At 41.4% G+C, this 23,652-nt stretch overlaps 1 protein-coding gene across 1 annotated transcript in view; it reads left to right on the top strand.

Annotated features, from left to right (window-relative positions):
- The first annotated feature begins 319 nt into the window (after window positions 1-319).
- The window catches only part of wu:fj29h11 (protein NO VEIN), a 44,040-nt gene continuing 20,707 nt past the window's right edge, over window positions 320-23,652 (top strand). The window contains exons 1-27 of the mRNA XM_038735417.1: window positions 320-340; window positions 4,130-5,448; window positions 6,584-6,779; window positions 6,868-7,247; window positions 8,520-8,645; window positions 8,730-8,927; window positions 9,784-9,924; window positions 10,500-10,760; window positions 11,720-11,903; window positions 12,009-12,175; window positions 13,112-13,255; window positions 13,372-13,550; window positions 13,688-13,857; window positions 14,141-14,365; window positions 14,527-14,636; window positions 15,330-15,545; window positions 17,445-17,571; window positions 17,680-17,893; window positions 18,026-18,173; window positions 18,584-18,758; window positions 18,910-19,087; window positions 19,982-20,108; window positions 20,262-20,381; window positions 20,843-20,993; window positions 21,092-21,204; window positions 22,616-22,766; window positions 22,967-23,215. Coding sequence (XP_038591345.1) covers window positions 4,141-5,448; window positions 6,584-6,779; window positions 6,868-7,247; window positions 8,520-8,645; window positions 8,730-8,927; window positions 9,784-9,924; window positions 10,500-10,760; window positions 11,720-11,903; window positions 12,009-12,175; window positions 13,112-13,255; window positions 13,372-13,550; window positions 13,688-13,857; window positions 14,141-14,365; window positions 14,527-14,636; window positions 15,330-15,545; window positions 17,445-17,571; window positions 17,680-17,893; window positions 18,026-18,173; window positions 18,584-18,758; window positions 18,910-19,087; window positions 19,982-20,108; window positions 20,262-20,381; window positions 20,843-20,993; window positions 21,092-21,204; window positions 22,616-22,766; window positions 22,967-23,215 — 5,758 coding nt within the window. The 5' untranslated portion in view covers window positions 320-340; window positions 4,130-4,140. The remainder of the gene's footprint in view (window positions 341-4,129; window positions 5,449-6,583; window positions 6,780-6,867; window positions 7,248-8,519; window positions 8,646-8,729; window positions 8,928-9,783; window positions 9,925-10,499; window positions 10,761-11,719; window positions 11,904-12,008; window positions 12,176-13,111; window positions 13,256-13,371; window positions 13,551-13,687; window positions 13,858-14,140; window positions 14,366-14,526; window positions 14,637-15,329; window positions 15,546-17,444; window positions 17,572-17,679; window positions 17,894-18,025; window positions 18,174-18,583; window positions 18,759-18,909; window positions 19,088-19,981; window positions 20,109-20,261; window positions 20,382-20,842; window positions 20,994-21,091; window positions 21,205-22,615; window positions 22,767-22,966; window positions 23,216-23,652) is intronic.

Raw genomic sequence — 23,652 nt, 5'->3', positions numbered from 1 at the left:
TAGCTCAGTAGCCGTCTAGCAGTAGCAAACAATATGAACATATAATGAGTTTCGTTTCTTGATTTCGTACACTATGGCACTTAATTGCAACAATATTAAGCATCGAAATACCAATACGGCGACACAGGGCATTTTACCGTTCGTTATTGATTGACTAATGTGATTAATTTAAAGTTATATCACTATACTATGGTATTATTTGCTAACGTTAGCCAGCCTAGCATTTCCGCTAGCTAAAGTAAACTGTCCCATTGGTTTTATTATTGCCATGGTTATTTCCTCCAGCACAGACTGAGGATGTAGGCATCCCCCCCCCCCCAACTGTCTGGCACAATAAGAGGTAACGTTATCTGGAAAGGCAGTGGGCCATACTTAACCAGCTATCTTAGTTGGTGCTCCTACTGAGTTTTGAAGTAGTCTTGGCACGTCACTTTGGTTTAGTTGGTGTAAGTGTGTCGGCAGCAGGTATCTCTCCCGGTTGCACACGCTTTCCTGCCAAGATGTTAACGTTAGCGACATTACAGTACCGTCTGACCGGAGTCTGTAGCTGTTAACGTTAACTAAAGTCTGTTAACTAATGCTAGTTGTTATAAAACTATCAGGTTTGCTCCCATGACTGCCAAAACACTTTGTGCCATCTTTTCTTTTCCTTGTTCCAAAATGCACATTGTTGTAACATCCTCCTTCGTTTTACTGAATGCATCATGTTATACGTGGGGAATTACATGTCATTTTAGTTATTAATGGAAGAGATATGTAACGTGTGAATTTGAGGGGCATTTTCCACATTTATCTCAGACTAAGCATAAGATTGATGGCTGTCTATAACTGGCCGCTAAGTCAAATTTGTTTTAACGTTACATGTTAATATTGTTAAACGCTGAGCCTCATACTGTCCTCACTGTAGTTGGGAAACTTCTGTGTGTCAGCTTAGCTGGGTGTGTCAGTAGTCAAGTGTCATGAGCCTGAGTTGTAACACAAAACCTGCATAGGTTTAACGGGTTACATAACCCTGTGGTAGGATGTTTTGCCCGATGAGTTTTGACTCGGCACAGATACATTACCTACTAAATGTGGCCTGTTACTCTTCATCATCACTGTTCTCTCTTGCTTTCTTGTCTTCATCATTATTTGCAGTGCTGTACGCTACAGCCGTAAGATATGATGCACTGACCAATCCAAGGTATGTTGTCGGTGGCTTGTTTTTACCTGTAGTACTTTAAGGTGGACACAGCTGCACAGAGTGCACTTATTGCAAACCCTTCCTAGAGTGTGGGTCAGAGAGAAAGTGCTGTGCCTTGTAATTTATTTCAAATTTGTGTTAAACATTTGATTTAGAATGACAGCAGCTATCAACAGCCCCACTGCCATCTAGTTGAATTTTTGAAGTTAAAAGGAGATGAAGAAGTGTAATTTTGTTGTCTAAGATCGATGCTGTTTTATGCTAATGCAGAGATACTAATTAAGAAGTAGTCTGTAAAGGAGAACTGCTCAAATTTTACACGTCAAAGTCAGTTTGGTCTTGTAGAGTACAGAAAAAAAAAGTTGTACAAATCTCCAGAGGGAGCTGTGGGAAGTCTGATAAATGGTCTCAAGTGATGTCACTTGGGTCAGTGTCGGTTGGGGCTGAAGACTACAAGTTTGAAAATTAAAAATAGCGTGGGGGTGTGGAGTTAGAAAGAAATTAGCTACCCAGACCTGTTTTTCGTGTGAGAATATTTTACTGAAAGTTTTATTGTACTGACTCAAAACGCCACTGAACTGATTGTGTGAAGATATATATTTATAAAGACAGATAGTGCTGTAAATTCCACAGTGGTTGCTAGTCATTCCGGTTAGGTGGGAAACAGGAACAAGACGATTATTAAAAGAGGTGGGGTGATAGATGTGCTACCACGTTACTTTGTTGATATAAATATCCACCCAGTTATCCAGGAATCCACAGTGCCAATGTTGCATTTTTAACTAGCGTTTCGTTTCCTTAGGTACACACTTGTTTTCACAAGTGACACACTGTTTGGGCATTAACAGTATTATTAGGTAACAGCAAGCCAGGAATGTGAAACTTAAGGCCACATCTCCTGTCCCCTCCCTTTCTCTGTGACATAACCACCACATGCTGCTACTGTTTTGTTTTCCCTTCTGTTTGTCACTGACATCCCCTTACAGACTAATTGTCATTTTTTCATTACCATATCATCTGGTAAATACGGTATCATTAATGTTGTGTCTAAGCAGATATCATTTGAATATAAAAACAGAACTTTAAATGAATTAGTGCCTCAGACAAATAGGCTCTCTATGTCAAAAACATATGCTGCTCTACTGCAACTCCAGCATTTGTTTGCCTCATGGTCCCTGACTTTTTGTAGTGCTTTATATGTGTATGGTGAGGCTAACCATTTCCTAGAATATGAGAGTGTGGCTCAAGCCATAGACTTGAATGAGCATGTCAGTTACTTTCAGTTTCATTTCACTCTGGCTTTCCTCAGAATGAAACACCATATCTGAGGAGGAGGAGGAGGCTGGGAGGGAGGACAGTTATAAGCTGAAACATGAAGGTTGCGGGTTTATACACTGTTGTTCAAGTTCTGAGGGAGATGAACTGCCGATCTTGTCATTTGAAAGAATAGGTAAGATAGACCCTATCTCTGCTCTGTGCTTATTCTTGTCACTTTGTGCTGATCAGTCTAGTTTATCCATGTGCTTCTGTATACAGTATTTGGAAATCTCATTCTATGGTTTAACAAATTAAAAGAAATACAGTATATGAATTTTATTTTTGGCAAGCTGGGGTTGTGTCACAGATGGGCTGATAAGTGTAAGCCATTTCAACTTTATGTCGTGCCACACTCTCAGCTGTGTGTCTGTAGTCATAAAGAAACACTAGTGGGACATGGGGTGTGCCTCTGTTGGAGGATCTGTTGGAAAATTATCCACCTTATTTATTATTGTGCTTAAATTACCACTGTGTTGGCTACTTGATTTCAAAGAGTGACAGTTTAATCTGGTAAAGGGGAAGGATTTGGTGATTTGAGCCTTCTGATGCAACATTTTAGTATTTGTCAATATTGACAAGAATATTTACCAGCGCTCGGTATTGAATTACAGTTCTTCCAGGGTACTGACCAAAGTGTGAAGTATGGACATATGAGTAAGGTCATATAAGGTCAAATGCTTGGACAGTTTGTCAGTCTTATTTTTTCATCACAACTAGGCTAAATCAGGAAATAAGGATACTTTGCTTGTGATAGACAGTATTTTATTTAAACAACTTATTGTTCAACTGCTTTTCATTGTTAAATTTTTTCTATTTAACATTGATGCACTGAGACTTGACATGTTTTTGTTAATAATCATAATAAGTATTCTTGTTTTAGAAAAAAACATGTTTACCATTAGACCTGCAATAGCAGCTTGTTTGGTCACTTGTAGGCAACAGCCTGTAAACCAACACTGACATATTAGGTGCGTTTGACTTCATGCGGTTCTTCATAGCGCTGACTTAACGTGTTGCATGCTGGACTTAACATAAATTTCTATCCAGCATGCAAGACGTCACTATGTCACAAGACATTAAAACCTTGTGGGAGCAAGGCGGCTGCAGTTGCTTTTATCCGGCTGCACAAAGTTGGTACCACCTTTTGCCTGATCTCCATGCCTGAGATCACTCATTGTTCTAAGCTCACAGCTCACACACTCTGCTGGAGTTAGAATGTGTCCGACTTGATGGCTGTGTTTTAATACCCCATCACTGCAGTTGCCTGCAGCCCACGTTTTGGTGAAAGTCAGACGCAGTCACTTTGAACGAACCTATTGACATATCACCATGCAAAAAGGGCTTTACACATCGAGCAGATATGGAGCAATATTGGGATTAATGCAGAGTTTCGTTTTTGGCAACCTTATGAATGTATTTCCAATATTCACTCTCCTCGTTTCCAGTATAAGGGTATCTTCCTCTTTTTCTTCCCTTATAGTGTTAAGGATTCTCTGTTGGATATTTGTGTGTGTGTGTGTGTGTGTGTGTGTGTGTTAAAGCACATTACTTATTTATATAGCTTATTAGTGAGAGCACAGACTATTTGCTGTGTTTATCTGTAATGGTATTCTCTGTTTCCTATGATAGCATTACTCAAGATGGAGAAGGTTCTGGGGAATATAGTGGCCATGGTGAGGCAGCACCCGGCTGGGATCCCCCTGAAAAAGCTGGCTGTATTATACAGCCAGACGTACCACAAGAACCTGACTTTATCCTCCATTGGCTTCGACTCAATGGCTACCCTGGTAGCCTCTCTGGATCGTTATCTGGTTGTGGAAGGTGAAATGGTGTTTCACAAATCCCACCGCTTGGCGAAGCGGACTGGAGCTGGGGCATCCACAAAAGCTACAGAGGAAAGTGAGAATGTGGAGACAGTTCTGGGGAATATAGTGGCCATGGTGAGGCAGCACCCAGCTGGGATCCCCCTGAAAAAGCTGGCTGTATTATACAGCCAGACGTACCACAAGAACCTGACTTTATCCTCCATTGGCTTCGACTCAATGGCTACCCTGGTAGCCTCTCTGGATCGTTATCTGGTTGTGGAAGGTGAAATGGTGTTTCACAAATCCCACAGCTGTGCGAAGGGGGTTGGAGCTGGGGCATCCACAAAAGCTGCAGAGGACAGCGAGAATGTGGAGGAGGTTCTGGAGAATATAGTGGCCATGGTGAGACAGCACCCGGCTGGGATCCCTCTGAAAAAGCTGGCTGTATTCTACGGACAGACATACCATAAAAACCTGACTTTATCCTCCTTGGGCCACGGATCCATGGCTAGCCTATTGACCTCTCTGGATAGTGATCTGGTTGTGGAGGGAGGACTGGTGTTTGATAAGGACCATCAACATGAAAGTAGAGCTGGAGCTGCTGCTGGGGCATCAGCAAAAGTTACAGAAGACAACGAGAGGAATGAGAACGTTCTGGAAAATATTGTGGCCCTGATGAAAGAACATCCAGACGGGATTCCTCTGAAGAAGGTGGCTATAGTCTACAGCCAGAAATACCACCACAACCTGGCCTTGGCCTCTTTGGGTTTCAAAACTATTTCCTGCCTGGTAGAATCACTAAAAGGAGATCTAGTTGTGAGCGGGGATGTGGTGTTCCATAAGATCCACCAGCCTGTAGCTGGGAAGTCAGGAAAAGCTACAGAGGACAGCAGGCCTGCAACACCACAGAGAAATGAATCACTTGTTGGGAAGAGTAGCGCTACTAGTGTTACCATGCCACAGCTGGATTTCAGCTCTCACTATGTGCCTCCCACTCAGGCAGGAATTAACTTTTTAGGTCCTTCTTTGATTTCTACTGACTCTTTATTCTCCACTGTCTGTCTTCCTGTTAACCCACTCTTTACTGAGTCCAAGCCAGCTGAGAAACTGACCCAACCGCACCTGTACCAGAGGATTATGGAGGTCAGTTACTGTATATCCACAGATATATAGACCAATATTTTTCAGTTAGGTGTTTACTCTGTTAGCATGTGTTTATAATGTACATTTGACTGTGAAGCAACAATTCTTCCTAGTTGTGACTTGGACTGTGCATGTTTTATCTAAACATGATGCAAATTACCCAACATTATCCAATGCACCATGACAGAAAGGGAAGTAGACTTAACATATAAATATTTCACATAGGTTAGACATGGGGTTACGAATCCGCAGTGCTACCGACGCTGGTGCTAGCATGTTAGCAAGGCACCACACATCCCGCAAACCAGTTTTAAAGTTTAAAACATGCTTGTCACTCTTAAATGAATTGAACGGTCTTTGAGTACATGGACATCAGAAAGCCACTAAATCTAAAAATACTTCTAAAACCTTATTTGTGTCAAAAAAAAACCACCAGCCTCCTTTGCCTATTGCTTCACCATAATCCCAGTACATGCAAACAAGGCGTATCATTTAATTGGTCTAATGCCACCAAGCTATGCACGGAACCTCCCTGACAGACTGTGAGGAATGGAGGTTAATAGTTGCCCAATAGCAAATATGTTTGCCCTAAAACCCTGCTAGCAGGTTAATTTGACTATGAGTAATGTAAACAGTGGAGCCGCTTGTGAATAGTTCAGTCACTTAAAGCTTTAAATAAGACATTAAGACATAAGAGAAGTAGTGTTGGTGCTCAGCCCACTGCTTTGAAATATTGTGAAACCTTTGGAACGTAAGTCTTAAATGTCTCAAGTCAAAACAGTTCACTTTTATTTTTAAATTGCCAACTATGTCAGACATGGACATACTAATGGTGGGGGCATGGTGTTGATACTAGTTTTGTGTTTGCAGTCAACTTTGGCTGATAGAAAGTCAAGGTACAAGGTTGTGTCTGATTTCAGTGAAAAACCTTATAGTCAAAACTGACCTAAACAGATCTTCAAAAGCATTAAAAGGTATAAAGCTAATAACTTTGGTATAGCTGTAGTTTGAATTTGGATGTTGGATTGTGCTTTTATGGTACTAATCCAAAAACTGACCTTTGATACCACATAAAGTTAAACCTTTGTACTGTATGGAAACCACCCTGTCAGTAAAATCTTCTGATGTGTTCCAGGTGATGAAGAAGTACCAGTTGAGTGCTCCATCAATGGACCAGCTCCAAACCTGCTATTTTCAGATGTTTGGTGAACAGCTTCCTCTCAAACAGTACATGTCTCTGTATGACAACTGGGAAGCTGGCGCCAAGAAGTTGCCAACTCAATCTGAACCAGCAACAGATCCCAAGACTGTTGCATTGCGAACAACTGCAGGTACCCTAACATGACGACAATCAGTTTCATGCACAGAAAACAAAGATTGTCACTTCTCCATACTTACGAAACAAATATGTGTTGCCAGGTCCTTCCACAGCCGTACAGGATCTTACAAGAGAGCCTGAAAAAGATCAGCTGCAACAGCCCGTGGCGTCCAACTTCCTCTCTGGCTCTGACTTTCCAGTGCTGGGGGCAGATGTGAGCTTGATGAAAGAGCAGAAGAGCAAAATGAGAAATGTAACCAAGAGAGAGGACAGTTCCCCCGTGTTCAGGGAAGCATATCATGCCCAGCTGAGAGAGGTCCATGGAGGTAATATGCGAGCAGTAGAGGCTATCGAGGAGGATGAGGAGGATCTGAAAGGGAGGAGGAGGCACAGGGTCCTGGATCAGGATACCGTCAACAGTCTGGTGGAAGATGTGATACGAGACATCGCTGCAGAAGGAGACCTGGTCACCAAAGAGAAGGTGAGGAGGAAGAGCACAGAGTTTGAATAGTTCAACATTTTGGATTTCACTCAAATCTGTATGGTAAATATGAAGCTAGAGACAGCAGGATTATCTTTACTTAGAACATTGACTGTATGTAAAGATGATGACATGACAGCTCCCCAAAAGTGAAGCCAGAACATCTTAAACTCGTAAACTCATAAACTCATAAACTCATAAACTCCACCTCCAACTTTTTACACTCCTGTTTGTATAAACCCTCCTGTAAACCCTTCATATTTAGCAGACAGATGTGAGAATGGCATTGATCTTCACATCTACGCCTTTGCAAAACAGCAAGTAAGCGTATTTCCCAAAATGTCAAACTGTTCTTTTAGAGTGAAAAATATTGAATATGAACTTGCAAGTCCAGATTAAAGGCTTTACTACTATGAGAAGGTTTAGTTTATCACAGTAGCCACCAAGTGTCCTCCATCTTGATGATGTCTGTGAGGTAAGCAACAATAGCACAATGCTATTGTGCTACACCAGTAGGTATTCCTAAACCTGGTATGCATGCATGCACATGTTACTTACTTACAACTTAAATGGGGTGGGATAACTCGCAGGGTGTGGGATGCCTCCCACAGGTGTCTACGACACACGGTTTATGAGTTATGAAAGGGGGCTTGGCAAAATGGTATGTGTGTATGTGTATGTCCGTCTGTGTTTGTGTGCATTTGTCTTTCTACAAAGTTTGGTCATGTTACGTGAATCTGTTAACAAGTTTTGCAACTTTTTGTTATACACTACTCCCACAACCACACCCCTGGTGTACCAGTTGGCATGGACAGTTAATCAGCTGTCCTTTGGCTCATGACCAACCTTTCCACAAAATATTGTGCAAGTCTGTGATTCTATTGGCGAGTTACGTGCCTTTTTGCAATATGCTACTACATTGCCATAGCCTCTTTTAGCAAATTGGCATGAACACACACTCTTTACCTCCATGCCAAATTTAAGCCTCCTAGGTTGAAAACTGTGGTGGAAAAATGGGTGGTGAATATTTGTGGACTGACTGACAGACCACAGATAAAAATCCTCTTAAAACACTACAATCCCCATTCATCACCAACTGTCATAAAGGCTGTCTATCCCATGGGAGGCATACATATAAATGTATCGATTAGCCAACCAAATTACAATTGCGCAAAACAACTAGCCCATGGGTCGATTTTATCATCAAGTGTTACATTTATGAATTTATAAAACTAACTTATGTTCTGTATTTCATTTCGTCATTGTCCTCAGGTGATATCCAGGGTTTGTGGGCTGATGCAGATTCCTTCCTTGGAAGCAGGAAGGATAAAGCCCTGGATGATTCCGGCTCTCAAAGACCTTCAGTACATCATAAGAGAGGTCAACATGTTCATAGAGGTTAGCAAACATGCATTTGCTAATACTAGTTTTAATCTGGATGTTTTTGGTGGCTACTAAAGTCTTTTTTTCTCGTTCTGTCAGTCTACTGAAGCAGTGACATCCATCTGTACCCTGTATGAGCTGGGCCAGTCACTGGCTGGCCTGAAGGACAAGAAGCACTACGAAGAGCTGAACCTGGGGCCCCTCTGCAAACTCCCAATCATCCACCGCATGTTCAAGATTGACAGTAATACTAAAGATGATGATATCCACCAGATCGAGACACTAGACATCTTGAAGGTATGACTGACATGGGAAATGACACAGGGATCTATGTGATGAAACTGGTACTAAATATTCACAAACAAAGTGTAGATGATATTTTTTGTTTTTAGTTTTGTAGATTGAGCTTTGTATTCAAGCTCTACAGTTTTATGTCAGATAATTGGAGTCATTTTTTTGTTTGGACTGTTAACTGTTGAACCAGAAATTTTTCTTTTAATCACTCGTTCCCTGCTGGAAAATGTGTTTCTTCTAAAAGGCATTGACCTGTGGTTCACGGGTATGTTTGCAGATGATGGAATATTAAGGGACCTTTTATATTCTTTTATTAATTTTTTTTTTAACATTTCATTAAAGCCACTAGGAACCAGATTTCATTTTCTCCTAATTTGTATTTATTGGTAATGTACAGTGCAAAGCATCTGAGGTTACACAAAACATACTACATATTTCTGGAGAAAGCCCAGAGGAATCCCACAGCCGCAGACTTCATGTTTAAGCCACATGAATCTGGGCTGAAAATGCTACAGAGCAGCCTAGTTAGTGCTATATGCTGATCATTATCAACACACCTGAGAAAACATCACCAAATCAGGTAAACCTAACAATGCAAAACACACAACGACAACAGCAAAACAAAGACCAGGAAAGAGCAGTGTTCCATATTTTAGGCTTTGCCTCTCTGTCATGAGATCTGTTCAAAACAAAGCAACAGGGAAGTGTCGCTGATGACGTTTCTGTTATGTGATGACAGGAACATCCACACAGTTTTTACTTATTTACCTACAAAGTCAGTTTCCTGTAGCTTTAGGTATGTGTGTTCTGTCAAACCTCAATTTTAATTATTGCATGTATTTCTCTTTCCGTTATTTAGCAACTTCGCATTTTTAGGAGGAAGCAGAGCAAGCCAAAAGTAGACTTGGCTGAGTTCATGAAGTATCTGGCTGACCACTACAACTGTGAATCTCCTTACGAGCTGGGAATCAGGATACATAGCGTTGGGCTGCCCATAGCGGTAAGAGACAAGACCTACTGCAACACATACATGCTAATATGAATCTCCACATTTTAAAGTGTTACCTAGTCAAATCTCAGTTTCCTCTAATGGGAAGTGTGATACTATATTGGCAAAACAGATAAATAAAATGATCCATTGAAATAATCCATAGTTTCGACCTAGCATTGCCTGACCTTGTCTGTGTACAGAGACAACAGTCTAAAACCATTTTTACAGCTCCTAGACAGTGCACAAATTACCTCACCCTGCCACTATGGTGTGCATAAAAAATTGGCTCGTGTCAGCACCTGTAAGGAACCTTCTCTTACCTGATAAATGTGTGTATACTGCTAGTCCACCACTGTGTACACTATGGTGAAAACATCATGAGGAGTCATCACATCTATGAGTATTGGCACACAGTTTGTTGTTGGATTTACTTTAGTAGAAATTAATGTTGAATGTGACTATTAACTGAAAAGGGCTGTGAATGCAATGCTGAAACCTCAGCAAATCATAGTTAATTATCTGGTGGACATACAGGGGTACAGCTGATGAAAAATATATAATTCTATAATAACACTCCTTTTCAGACCCTAATGAAAGTGAGTCGTGGTGAATACGCCATCTTGGAGCAAGCCAGGGAGGTCATCCAGAAAGAGCTGGAGGAGGAGACCTACGAGCGTCTGAGAAAGATAAAGAAGAGCGTGTTGGACCCAATGCAAGGAGCAGATTACTTCTCCAACGCAGGCAGCCTGGACCTCCGGAAAAAGTACATTTCCATGGCAGCAGCCGAGGTAGCGCTGGAAGTCTTCTCAAACGCAGAGGGGGTGTTCAGTCCCAAAATGGCTAAGGTGGGCGCTACACACTGCAAATGTATTCTGTTAATGAATCCGATGCTTCCTCAGATACAGATGCATCAAAAGAGCTTGTCCACATTTTTGGGAGCTCAGTGGTTATGACACCCTGTTTGTATGTTTTGCTGCTTCAGACTGCTGGGTGCTTCTCACCATGAGCCATCATGGTGGACAACAGAGCTGCTCTCCATTTCTGAGTTCATTAACAAAATGTCCCCCTTTATAAAATCCTAATCCCCAATAAAGGCATCAGAAAAGAGTTACTTTTAGCTGATGAATACTGGCTAAACTTAGATTTGTGGCTTAACTCATCTTGACAGCCGCCTACATGTTCCGGGCCCATCTTTGTCCTGGAGAATTTCTCCTACTCATTATAAAACCAGGTCAGCATGCTATCATGAACACCTCCATTCACTTATCCCTCCTCTGTCTGTCTTCAAACATCATCATGTCCTCAGATGGAAAGTTGGAGCACACAATTGTGGCCACATCATTGTATGTGAGTTCCCTTAATTAGAGCATTAAACCATAAAGAACAGCCTCAGACCAAAAGTACACACAAATATTGGACAGGGGTGCAAAGATTTGCATAACCCAAAATCACAGCGATAAGATAAGTTCCCAACTCCTTCTTCATAGCCCAAAAGAAGGACAACAAAGACAGTACTGTGCGCCAGTCCAAATTGGGAGAAAAAGGGTTAAGACGTTTAAAAAGGTTTCAGGTTTCACACTTGCTGAATTTTGCAGAAGAGCTTTTAGTGAAGTCTGCGCAGTAAAGCTTAAAAACCTTGTTATATGTTTATACATTAACACTAATTAAATGTAATGAAAGCTAGAGGCTTTTGCCAGAGAAACACCCTGTGCTCATTTTATCTCAGTTCTCAATAGTCATTTGTGATGTCATGTCAGTGATTACAGTGTCTCTGATACATACGTTTGTTTCATTTCTAATCCAGCACATTCAGTGCTTCCTGCTGCAGGTGTCAGGTAACCGGCTGGCAAAGGCTCTGTTTCAGCTGGCCATCTGTGGAGGCTCCCTGGCTGTCCCACAGGACCTGGTTCTCAAAGACAAGGCATCCAAAACCACCGAACAAACTACCAAAGAGGACACACTCACCACCTCACCCCTCCCCAGTGAAGGTATTGATGCTGTGTTTCTACCACACACTGATAATGTCTTTTTAATGATGTATCCAGTCTGTGTCAGTCTATGATATACACACATTTCTGTTCCGTGTCTCTCAGCCAAAGTAAAGCAGTTCCTTAAAGACAGCCTGTCCTCCCAGAACTCAACCATCACTTTGGCCCACATGGCCTCTTTGGAAAAGAAGTTGACCAAACACTTCCAGGTCAAAGATTTCCCGTCTTTAGAGCAAGGCAACTTTCTGGAGTTCCTGGTTAAACACACTCAGGTACATGTTCTTTCATCTCTAAAACCTTTTATTTTACTGTTAATTCTCTGGATTCTCTGTCTGGACGAGTGTGATATATATAGATATAGAGCGGTGGTCACCAATAGGCGGACCGCGGTCCAGACCCAGCCGCTGTCACTGTCCGGACCGCCATTCTACAGCCGATTTATTATTGAGACTTACTACCTTGTGACAGAGCATTTCTATTTTAACCCGCACAGCTTTTCTAGCATTTACTGTACTGGTTTAGCGGCCAAGGAAACTCACAGACCAATTGCATGTGCTCCAATCGTCTCCTGTGACGCTGCTCAGCCAATCAAATCTGTGCATTCCGATGCTTGCGAGGCGAGTCCGCGAGATTCACCAGAGACGTTTTGGAAACACACACGAATTGAGGAGAGATTTCAAAAGGCTTTTAATCAAGAATGTACAGATTCTTACATGTACATTCCTCCCACGTGCAGAATATCTCATAGAACTCCAATGCTAGCTGGCAGGAGAAACTAGAGGTCACGTTTCTCACTGAACAAGAGAAAGTAGAAAAGTGGTAGCTCTGTAAGAGGGAATGAAAGAGAAGAGGAGGTTGGCATTACAGTATTACAGCTGTTCATGTGTTATGAGTGTTTATTATAAAATTGGTTAAGACTACACTTCATCACTTCAAGCTACACTTTTTATTTAATTCTTTCTAAAAAATTAGGCACTTTATTTTAGTTTACTTAAATTTAGAATTTATTATTAGAGTAGTTATTATTTATTATCCCTCCAGTTTGATGTGAAAACTGACTTGATTTGACAGTCCTGAATGATAAGTTAGGCGTTTTGATGTTCCGGACCTTTGCTTCTCTAACTGCACCTCTTTGAATTCTAATCGAATACCCCTGATATAGAGAATAGTACACTGTTTTCAAACAGTTTGTCTCTGGTTGTGTGCAGCTGCTGCAGGACACACTGGGGTCTGCTTTGATTTTGGGCAGTGGCAGCATGGAACTTGCCAGCAGTGGCTTCAGACCCACCAGACAAGACGTGTTTGAGTTCATCAACCAGTGTGGCGACATAACCTCCACTGATCCAGATGATGTGAGTGCTTTAAAGACACACACAAAGTTTTCACAAAGTGTTAAAATTCTTTCTCTGTGAAAAAATCTTCTACATGGTGACAGGAAAATGAACATCCAACTGTCCTTTTTTTCCAGCTCTCACATATTGAGTCAGCACTGAGGTCCCACTACAGGGTCCGGGACAGTCGTGACCTGGGCTATGGGACTCTGCAAATGCTGGCTGGCCTGGTCCAACGCCAGAGAGGGCTGGCTGGAGGAGGACTAAGCCCGGTCTACTACGAGTCAGCCCTGTATGCCAAACATAGCAAATCAAGGTTAGCAGTGTATTGTCAGTTACAGATATTAAGCCCAATATAACCCTGATGAGATACACTAATTTGGAAAGCTCCATCATTTCCTAGCCTCTATTTCATCTCTGCTTTCTTGTCTACATCATCACTCCCGTGAACAGTGCTGAAGGTGGGTGTGAGGCAGTGGGGCGCCTAGGCGAGATGTCCAAGGCCCAGGCTCTGGCCAGCTTGCTCTCCTGCCCTCTGCTGGAAGATTTAAGTGAGTGGAGCCAATGGGAACTGATCTTTAAACCCCTTGGCTCCCTCAAAGACTTCATCGAAAGAAACGCAGGTAGGAGTCAGCCACAAAGAGTTTATGTATGGCTAGATAATTTGTAGATAGATGTACTACCCCTCTTCTTCTGCTGTAAATTCTGCTCAGTTTTTCTCAAACATGCCTATTACTTAATTTATACAGATAAAATTGTTGTAAATTAAACTTTTAATGTCTTTGTGGGGAAATGTGATTGTTTCAGCAACAAATGGTAGGTTAGAGCTGTGGGTTGTGTACTTAACATTGCCAAATAATAATATCTGATTATTATTATTATTATTATTATTTACTTACAACACAGCTAATACAGGCCTAGCAGCGTTGGAGGTGAGGCCAGGTTTGCTGCTCAGGATCACCACACACACAGGAGACAAGCATTTCTCCAGTGCTGCCATGACCCTGGACCCCGTCGGCACAGCCGGCCACCTTGTGTCCATGGTGGTGGCTGATGGGCTTGTCAATGCTCCCACCGCCCTCCTGGCCAATCACATGCAGAGCTCCCTGGCAGCAGCTGTGGCTAAAGAAGGTAGTGATGGATCGGGGCTGGGAGATTTAAGTTCACTTCTGATTCCTATCTATCCTATTTACTTCATAGCGAGGAGATATTAACAACTGGAATAATGCATTGTGTTGCAAATCCCAGCATGATTGTGTCCTCTGTGCTAAAATAAGATGTGTGTTCTTTAGATTTGTCCCAGGCTGAAGAGAACGTGTCTTGTTACAGCAGAGTGGCCAAATTCCTCTTGGCGTGTTTGACACGAATCCCCACCAGAACGTGCCAGGCTCTTTTGCAGCAGGTCAGTATCACTGCATTGCCCAAATCATACATCTTCTGTTACGTTGAAGCCTTGTTTGGATTTTAGTGTAAAACACAGTGAACGCAAACAGTCGAAGTGGAGTCGAAGAAGACCAGGAGGCGTATAGCATCATTAGATGTCATGCTCAGCGATTAAAAAAACAGACTTTGTGTGTGTAAAGAGTATAGATATTGATGTTTAGATTTCTTTTGAATGTGGTGTTTAATCAGGAAATATTCTGCCCCAGCAAAGAGATGGAGCACAGCTTTAAATAAACAAAACACAAAAAGCTGTAACACCATTTCAGTGTCTCCTCAACCAAAAGAGTGGGCAGCTTTAGCCTGTGAATTTAATCTGCTCACCTAAATTGCTGAGGAGGTGGTAGTTATCAGTCTTACAGTTGTCATGCCAACTGCAGACTTTTCCATCAAGCCAGCCTGGTCAGATAGATGCAGAATCTTCCTGGCTTGTTGGACATTTTAGACTTGCTACAGTTTGTGATAAAACTTTCTTCTTTACATTAGACGCAGGATTTAAGCAATCATTGTATCCCATTTTCACCTGTTTGGTTTTGCAGCAATTATTACAATAAAGTTTGAATAAAAAAATGTCAAGTGGTGTGATGACAGAATGAAGTGCACTTCTGGTGAAACTGATAAAAAAATGTTGTGTATTTTCCTACGTGACCTTCAGGTGTTTTTGGAGCCTTTCTCCCGTGTCTTGGGCCAGGCCAAATCTAAACAGGTCCTGATCACTGTGGCCCAGTCTGACTCGAGGGACATAAACTGCCTGCATCGGCTGGGCATCCTCCTTGGCATCACAGACTGGGTCAAAGACTACCAGAAAAAGCTGAACCCACCACAGAACCAAATCTGCAACTCGCACTCAGCGCATGTGGAACCAGCCAAGGTCAGAATACAAGTCAGAAAAATAGAAAAAAACAGTATTCAGAGCAGATTGGATGAGTCATATTTGAAACTGACAATCAACACAAGTGCTTTTAAATGTGTGGACCTTGGACACATAATATTTAATATTTTAAACTTTCTTTGTATCTGCAAGAATTGTGTTCTTTTTTACATTTTGAGCAGAAGCATCTGTGAAATAAACAGAAGGAACTGGTCACAGTGTAATTGACAAGTGATCTCAGGGTAGTGTAATGCCAGAACACTAATGCCAAGACCATACAGCGCTTACAACTACAGGCAGCCACTCAAAACTGTTTCTGAGCCTTATTTATAACTTAGGTTTGCTAACCTTAATAGATTCAAGTAAACTTAATTTATATTGCGCCAATTCATAAAAAGAAATAAGCACTTGGTGACATTGGCAATGTAAAACTCCTTTTTAGCAGGTAGAAACCTCAAGCAGAACCTAGACTCAGAGTAGGCGGTCATCTACCTCTACCTGTTGGGTTGAGAGAGGGGGTGTGAGAGAGATAGAGAAATGGGGAAGAATGAGTGAGAGAGAGAGAGAAAGTGCAGGTGGAAAGAGAGCACACAGTAGCCCAACACAGGGATTGCAGGTGTCGAGCAGGAACTAGGGGGCAGTAGGTGGCTTGTAACCAGCAGTCCAGATCCAGGGAGAGAGGGAAGAAGTTGAGTTAGTAACATGCATTAAATGGATAAAAATGCATAAAGATGGAAAGGGAGCGGAGGAGAGAGAAGCTGATTGCATCAAGGGAACACAAACACACATACACTCAAAACCTGCACAAGCACTTGTCTACACCATAAGCTACAGACCTTTAGGCTATATGTAATAAATTTGCACTACAAACATAGTTATATTTTTCTTTATATTTACTTTTCTGTGTGTGTGTGTGTGTGTGTGTGTGTGTGTGTGTGTGTATATATATATATATATATATAAATGTATATATATGTTCTTGACAATAAATCTGAGCTTGAACTTGGAAGTCCCCTGGCAGTCTAGGCCTATAGCATCATAATTAAGGATGGTTCAGGGCTCACCTGGGCCAGCCCTAACTAATATGCTTTATCAAAGAGGAAAGTCTTAAACTGGGACCTGGTTCCACAGGAGAAGAGCTTGAGAGCTGAAGGCTCTGGCTCCCATTTTACTTTTGGGGACTTTAAGAACCACAAGTAACCCTGCATTCTGGGAGCGCAGTGTTATAGTGGGGTAATAGAGTACTATGAGCTCTTTAAGATAGGATGGTGCTCGACTGATAAGAGCTTTGTAGGTGAGGAGAAGGATTTTAAATTCTATATTCGATTTTACAGGAAGACAATGAAGAGAAATTAAAGCGGGAGAATTATGACCGGTTTTCTTAGTTCTTGTCAGTACACGTGCTGCAGTATTCTGGATCAGCTGGAGAGTCTTAAGGGACTTATTCAGACAGCCTGATAATAGGAGTTGAAATAATCAAGCCTAGAAGTAACAAATGCGTGGACTTGTTTTTCTGCATCATTTGAGGCAGGATGTGCCTGATTTTGTACATGGATTTGATAAGTAGATTCAATACTGAAATCTGATTCAGTAAGCAGATTTGATACTGGATTCAGATTAGACAGAATGCTGTCAAACCCCAATGCACTAGGCATTCCTGTCCTCTGCTAGGTCAGCACCCTGCAACACATATAATGTTAAAAAACTGTATTTATGTTTTGTTTGTTTTTCTATTACTGTGCCCATAGAACTTAGGGGCATAGGTGTGTTCAGACCTGATACATACAGTACATATTTGGGTAACCATGTTGTATAGCTGTAAATTCACTGTGTTCCTCGGTCTTGTCTCTGTTATGGTCCTGGCAAACTTGGCTTCTGATTTATTTTTATTTTTTTCAGTCTAATTTGATAGATTCTGAGAGTAGCAGTCTGTCAGGTCTAAATATGAGTGAAGATGAGTATCTTGAGGATAACATCATGGACACCAGCTTTGCCTCCTCCCATCTCAACCAGAGCCTACAACAAGGTGATTGAAAGTAGTACTATATTTTTATTTCATACTAAATAAATACATAATAAAGGTCTGTGCCAGTTTCCTTTTCTTATTTTGTAATTGCAAAATGTTTTCCTTTAGTCAATGGTGAGCGAGACGAGGAGGGAGAGGATGAAGAGGAGCTGTATGAACTGGCCTCACTTCGTAACGGAGAAACATCAGAAGTCAGCAGTGAAGCTGAGGGAGGCCAGGGCGAGGAACAGTCAGTATCGTCTGATTCTAACGAAAAGGATGCTGCCAGCTGCCAAGCAGAGACCACAGTAGATCTTCAAAGAGCCGTAATTGAGGACATCAGGTTTGTCCTCATACGTCCAGCCTTTACAATTACCTACACTATGTCCCTTAAAGTATCATGCTTTTGTTTTGGCAAATGTGGTTCCTTAAAAGTATTGCTGATCTATACTTCTGTCTCTTCCATTTCTGACAGGAAGAGCGAGTTTGGGATTGGTGTGGAATTGAACGCTGAAGGCCAGAAACTGATGCAGGTCCACCAGGACAGGCTGGGCCGCAGCTTGGACCGCCTCTCCACCGAACTCTACAGCAAAGACACGCACTTTGTCCTGGAACTCATTCAGGTGGCTTCTATAATATTTAGACCCTAAAAGATGAAGCTAAATCTTGATTCAGTGATGAAATAAAATCATCACAAATACTCAGTTATTATGAAACATAGTTAACATAGTTATTTCTTCTGACATTATGACTTTGGACATTTACCTCACTGTCATTCTTTTTTGTTAATTTATTGTAGTTCAAAGCATTGCACCACTCCAAGAAAAAATCTTATCAAACATGTTTTTGAGCTAAAAAGAACTGAAGAATTATGTTATTCATAATAGTGATTTATTTGGGTCCTTTATATTATGATCAGGTGTGATTAATATTCTGTAAAAGTAAAAAGCAACTCGAGATTTTGACTTACTGTGTCATGTCTTATAGTTCAATTACTGTGACGTGTTCTAACCTCTTTTATTCTATTTTTCAGAATGCTGACGACAACAGTTACCCAGAGGATGGTCTTGTTCCAGCTCTGGCCTTTTGGGTGGAGAGAGACTGCATCACCGTTCTCAACAATGAGGACGGCTTCCAGGAGAGGAACATTAGGGCCATCTGTGATGTGGGTCGCAGCACCAAGGGCAAACATAAATATGGATACATAGGTAAGTATGTGCATGTGATCAGAAATTATAAGTCGAGGTTCATGTGCCTAGGCTTTTGTCACCTGAGGATATACAGAATGTGTGATGTTTGTAAATTTGACCTTGTCTTAACATGGTCTCTCATTGATTGTGATTGCTCCACTCATCACAGGACAAAAGGGAATCGGCTTCAAGTCCGTGTTTAAAGTCACAGACTGTCCTGAGATTCACTCCAATGGTTTCCACTTGCGCTTTGACAAGACCTGTGGCCCCATGGGATACATCCTCCCCCACTGGGCTGAAGATGAGAGGCTTCTGGACACACAGCTTCTGGACATAAATCAGCACAGGTTGGATGTTTAAGAGACAATATGCATGATAGTATGATTTGTCAGAGTAGGAAAAGCAAAGGTGTTACTAATATTGTATCATTAACTATGGCTACGTTTCAGTCGTGTGTCCCAGTAAGGCGTGAGCCAGCAAGCACAATCCCAAATCCAAACCATGTATAATCTATGTATAAACTAAAACAGTTTAATTGTTATGTTAGTAAATATACCTCAAATAAAAAGTACATGGCCAGACTAATTGGTATAAACATTTGAAAGCCTGTTTCTTCCATGACAGCAAAGTTAAAGCATCCCCATAAGGAAGTTTGCATTTAAGTTTCCTGTGTCCGAAGTAAAAAACTATTAAAGCAGCAGTGTCAAACACAAGAGTAACGTGATATCACAGTATAATGTTGATGGTTTGTGGGTAAACAGTTGCCTATTTACACATCCAGCGGACAAGACGCAACATTAGCAGCTAGTTTAAGCTCTGTTTTGGTCTCCACTTACTTCTGAAATCCCTGCTAAAAGCTCCACTATGTTAACCAGCTAGTCGTTAACCTTGTCTGTCACTTGGTGTGGAGCAGGTAGTGTACAGTGGGTTGTGTGAGCTATTTGGATGGAAACTGGTTGTTTGGAGCAGTGAGACTGAACCAAAGATGCTAAAATTCTTCATAGAGCCTGATGGGAACTACAGAGTTGGTTGACCCCTTTCAACGCGCAGTTGATATTTTGATTAGTGCAGCTTGAAAATGATTTTAGGAAGTATATAACTACCTGAGCTTCTTGCTGCCAGTATATAGACGTGATGTTCTAGGTGAGCGGAAGAAGGAATTTATTTATTTTTAAAGCTGCATGTTTGATATTCGAACCACCAGTTTTCTAAATACCTAACTGTGTTAATTCTCTCATCAGCTGGACCACTAAGATCAGCCTTCCTCTGCGCTCTGAGAGCCATCAGACCAGAAACCTGTTTCATGACGTGCACCCCTCCCTGCTGCTCTTTCTGCACCGCTTGCGCTCTATCATCATCTACAATCAGGTAGCTGTCTCACTAATCATTCGCTCACATTAATGCAAGCACACACAGCTGACTTACCTACCTTTAACATACCTTTACCTTGACATACCTTTAAACCTGAACTATCAACTGTTTTCTATACAACCTCTACCCGCTGCGTCTGTCTCCCTGCAGAGTGAGAAGCGGCTTGTGACAATGACTCGTAAAGACCTGAGTCACAATGTGTTAGAGGTGGAGCACACAGAGGGCATTGAACGCTGGCTAGTGGTCAAAACTATGGTGCAGCCCAAGAAGGTAATGCAAACACTCTAACATTCAAATCTCATTTTGTTGCTTCACTGTCAGGCAAATGTATCATATCTAGATCTAACTTTGCATTTTTCTGACTTGCTCCTGTGTTTGCACTATATAACTGTTCCTCTTTCTGCACAAGTCTTGCCAGAGTTCTCACTCTATAGGCAGTCTTTCTGTTCCCACATCAAGCAGGAATACATGACAAAAATAATCCAGACACACATACAAGCACATAAACACCACCTAAAGTTCCCTGCTACTCTTTATTCTTCAGTTAACCTTCTTCCATTTCCCAGAGGCAGCTACCCCGCTACCTGCAGTAAGGTTATATAAGAGAAGAAATGGAGCTGAGTGAGAGAAAATATGCTGAGACATTCTGTGCTCCAGTTTCCAAACAGTCATTAAACAAACACCAAGATACATTTCTGCAAGAAGTCAGCTTTGATCTGTTTCTCCTTCAGATCAAAGAGGATGTTGAGTCCACCGAGCTTGCCCTTGCTTTCCAGCTTGACAGCAACATCACAGAAAGTGGCGTTGTATGCCAGCCACAGAAACAGCCAGTGTTTGCCTACCTGCCCCTGCGTAGCTTCGGCTTCCGTTTCATCATCCAAGGTGAGAATGGAGTTTAAAATGATAGAGCCACCCATTCATGGACACACAGTTCGCCTCATGAGGAAGAGATCTGACTGTTACTTGATATTCTTCTCCAGGTGACTTCGACATACCTTCCTCACGTGAAGACGTTGACAGAGACAGCTCATGGAACCAGTGGCTTCGATCTGAGATCCCACAACTTTTCCTCAAGGCCATGGATGTCTTCACTGTAAGACAAAATTTCACTTAAATGGCAAATAAGATATTACTTTATTGATCCCTGCAAGGAAATGATCATGAATTGCAACTGACCAGGACAAGGCGAGAGGACATAGAAATAGAGCATAATAATGAAAGTATAGTAGATGAATCTGGGCAAGACGTTTCATTGATGGCAGCTTAACAGCAAGAGAAAAATGACATAATGGAGAAATAATTAGTAAATGAAAACAGTATTTTAGTTAGACAGACTCAAAATGTCACATTGGCAGGTACGACATGACTCTGTTGTACTGATGGAATTGATGTTGTCAAATGTATAAAACTGAATTTTTCAAGGCTGCAGGCAAATGTGGTCAAAGTGTCAACAGAAAGGAGCAGAAAACAGGGAGGCATCGTATTAAAAAATTACTTGTAAAACAGGAAATTAGAAATACATTACAAATATGCCTGATTCCAAAGCTACTACTAAAGATTATTTGCATATTGATTAATCACTTAACATCTTATAAAAAAATAGTTGAAAAAAGCCAATACCAGATTTGCGGTGCCCAAAGTGAAATCGTCAAATGTCTTGTTTTGTCTGAGCAAAAGGTCCAAGGCTGCATTCGAAAAGTCTTTTTTGCTTAGGAAGGTTCCTAACTGAGTGAAGTGAACCAGAAGTATTTTCCGTGGCAGCCAAGATAAGAGCTGATCGAATTCTCTAAAAGCTTTCATATTTCCTTTAGCATAGGGTACACCGGACCATCCTTTACCAAAGGAAAGGAGAGAATGCCGTCCCACAATTCCTTGCGGCGGCAAAATTTAAAGCAGCCCACATTCTAAATCTCAAACGATGAAATCCATTGACCACATTTAGCAAAATCCTTGCCATACAGACTCACATTATGATACTTCAGTAAGACTCACAATTACCTTCTTTCTTTTGGTTTGTTTTCTTTTGGATTTTTTGTAACCTAATACTGTTTCAACACCGTTTTATGTTTCGGGTTGTTGAAATAAGCCATAAGCCGTCCTCTTTTCCTAAGTCCTTACGGATTCTCCTTCACATCTTTCCTTGACCTCATGAAGTTTTCCATTGAGGGCAAGGAAAGGTGATTAGGAAAGGAGAATTCTTTGACTTTTCGGATGCAGCTCAAGTTATTCAGTTTATTATTACACATGACAAAGAGAAGCAGCAACTCCTGCCATTTTAGAAGCTGGAACCACAACTTTTTTTCCACAACTTTTGCTTGAAAAATTATGGAAATGATTATTTGATTATCATATAGTTGACAATTATTTTTCTTGTCAATCAACTAATTGTTTCCGTTCTACCTGATTCTCTTTGCAGCTGACGTAAATAAAGGCTTTGGCCACTGTTGGAGAATTTTTGATATATGAAGAAAAAGAAATAACAACCTGTTTTCTGCCTATTCTAGGATCACCCAGAGTTCAGGGGGCTGAAGGGCCTCAGCCAGTTCCTGCAGTTTATCCCCCTGCCTGACGAGATTTTGGACTTCTTCAAGCCGGTTGCTGGGCAGATTATTCAGCTGCTTAAGGGCAAGGCCTTCCTACCCACTCTCAGTTCAGGTATTACACAGACCAACACAGGCTGCACATGTTTAAAATGTAAAATCTTAAAATCACACAAAAATAACATAAACAAAAATATTTCTAGTAATACTGTACTGTATTTCACAGTAATACTGTGAGCTCAGAATTGGCATACTAGAAACTGAAAACATTTTATCTAACCCTGGAAACGTTCCTCTCTGTGCTTTTTTTACCAGATGGTAAGGTTGTGTACAAGCTGCCGTCCCAAGTGGCCGTCTGTCAGGACGCTGTGATCCGCGACGTGATTGGTGGAGACGAGCTAGAAAAGCATCTGTCTCTGTCTTATCTCCATCCGGGTTTGGGCCATGCCCCACCCACCTCCCTGCTGACTCACCTAGGTGTCCGATACCTGCGGGGATCTGATGTTACCACGGTAACCACAGCCATGGCCAAGGAGCTGATGAGAGTTGAAGGCATCCATTCAGGTGTGTTTAGTTAGTGTGTGTGTGTGGAAGGGAGGAAGAGGGAGAAATTTGTTTGAAGGCCCTATACATCTATGTTATGCTCAGATACTATTTGCTGCAAGACATCCCAAATACACAGTATATATGTGATGATAAATACATGTAACTCAACTCCCTCTTGTTTTTACAGATTAATGGCAAAATGATTCATGAAAGTAATTTAGATCTTTATCAGTCATTCTTTTAAAAATGTAAAAGTTATCTGGTATGCACAGTGTGTGCATTCATTGGGTAAATGTAAATACTCTGTATTTGTTTAGCGCCTTTCTAGTTTTTGTGACCACTCAAAGCGCTTTTTACACTACATCACATTCACCATTCACACACATTCATGCACTGAGCCTAAGTGCTCAAACAGAAACTAACATTCACACACATTCATGCACTGGTGGAACAGC

Source organism: Micropterus salmoides, unplaced genomic scaffold, assembly GCF_014851395.1.
Source record: "Micropterus salmoides isolate LMB-PRFRI ecotype aquatic unplaced genomic scaffold, ASM1485139v1 Ms_hic_scaffold_21, whole genome shotgun sequence".
In the NCBI taxonomy this organism is placed as follows: Eukaryota; Metazoa; Chordata; class Actinopteri; order Centrarchiformes; family Centrarchidae; genus Micropterus; species Micropterus salmoides.
The sequence above is the reverse complement of the archived record's forward strand: the minus strand, read 5'-3'. Positions and strand labels throughout refer to the sequence as shown.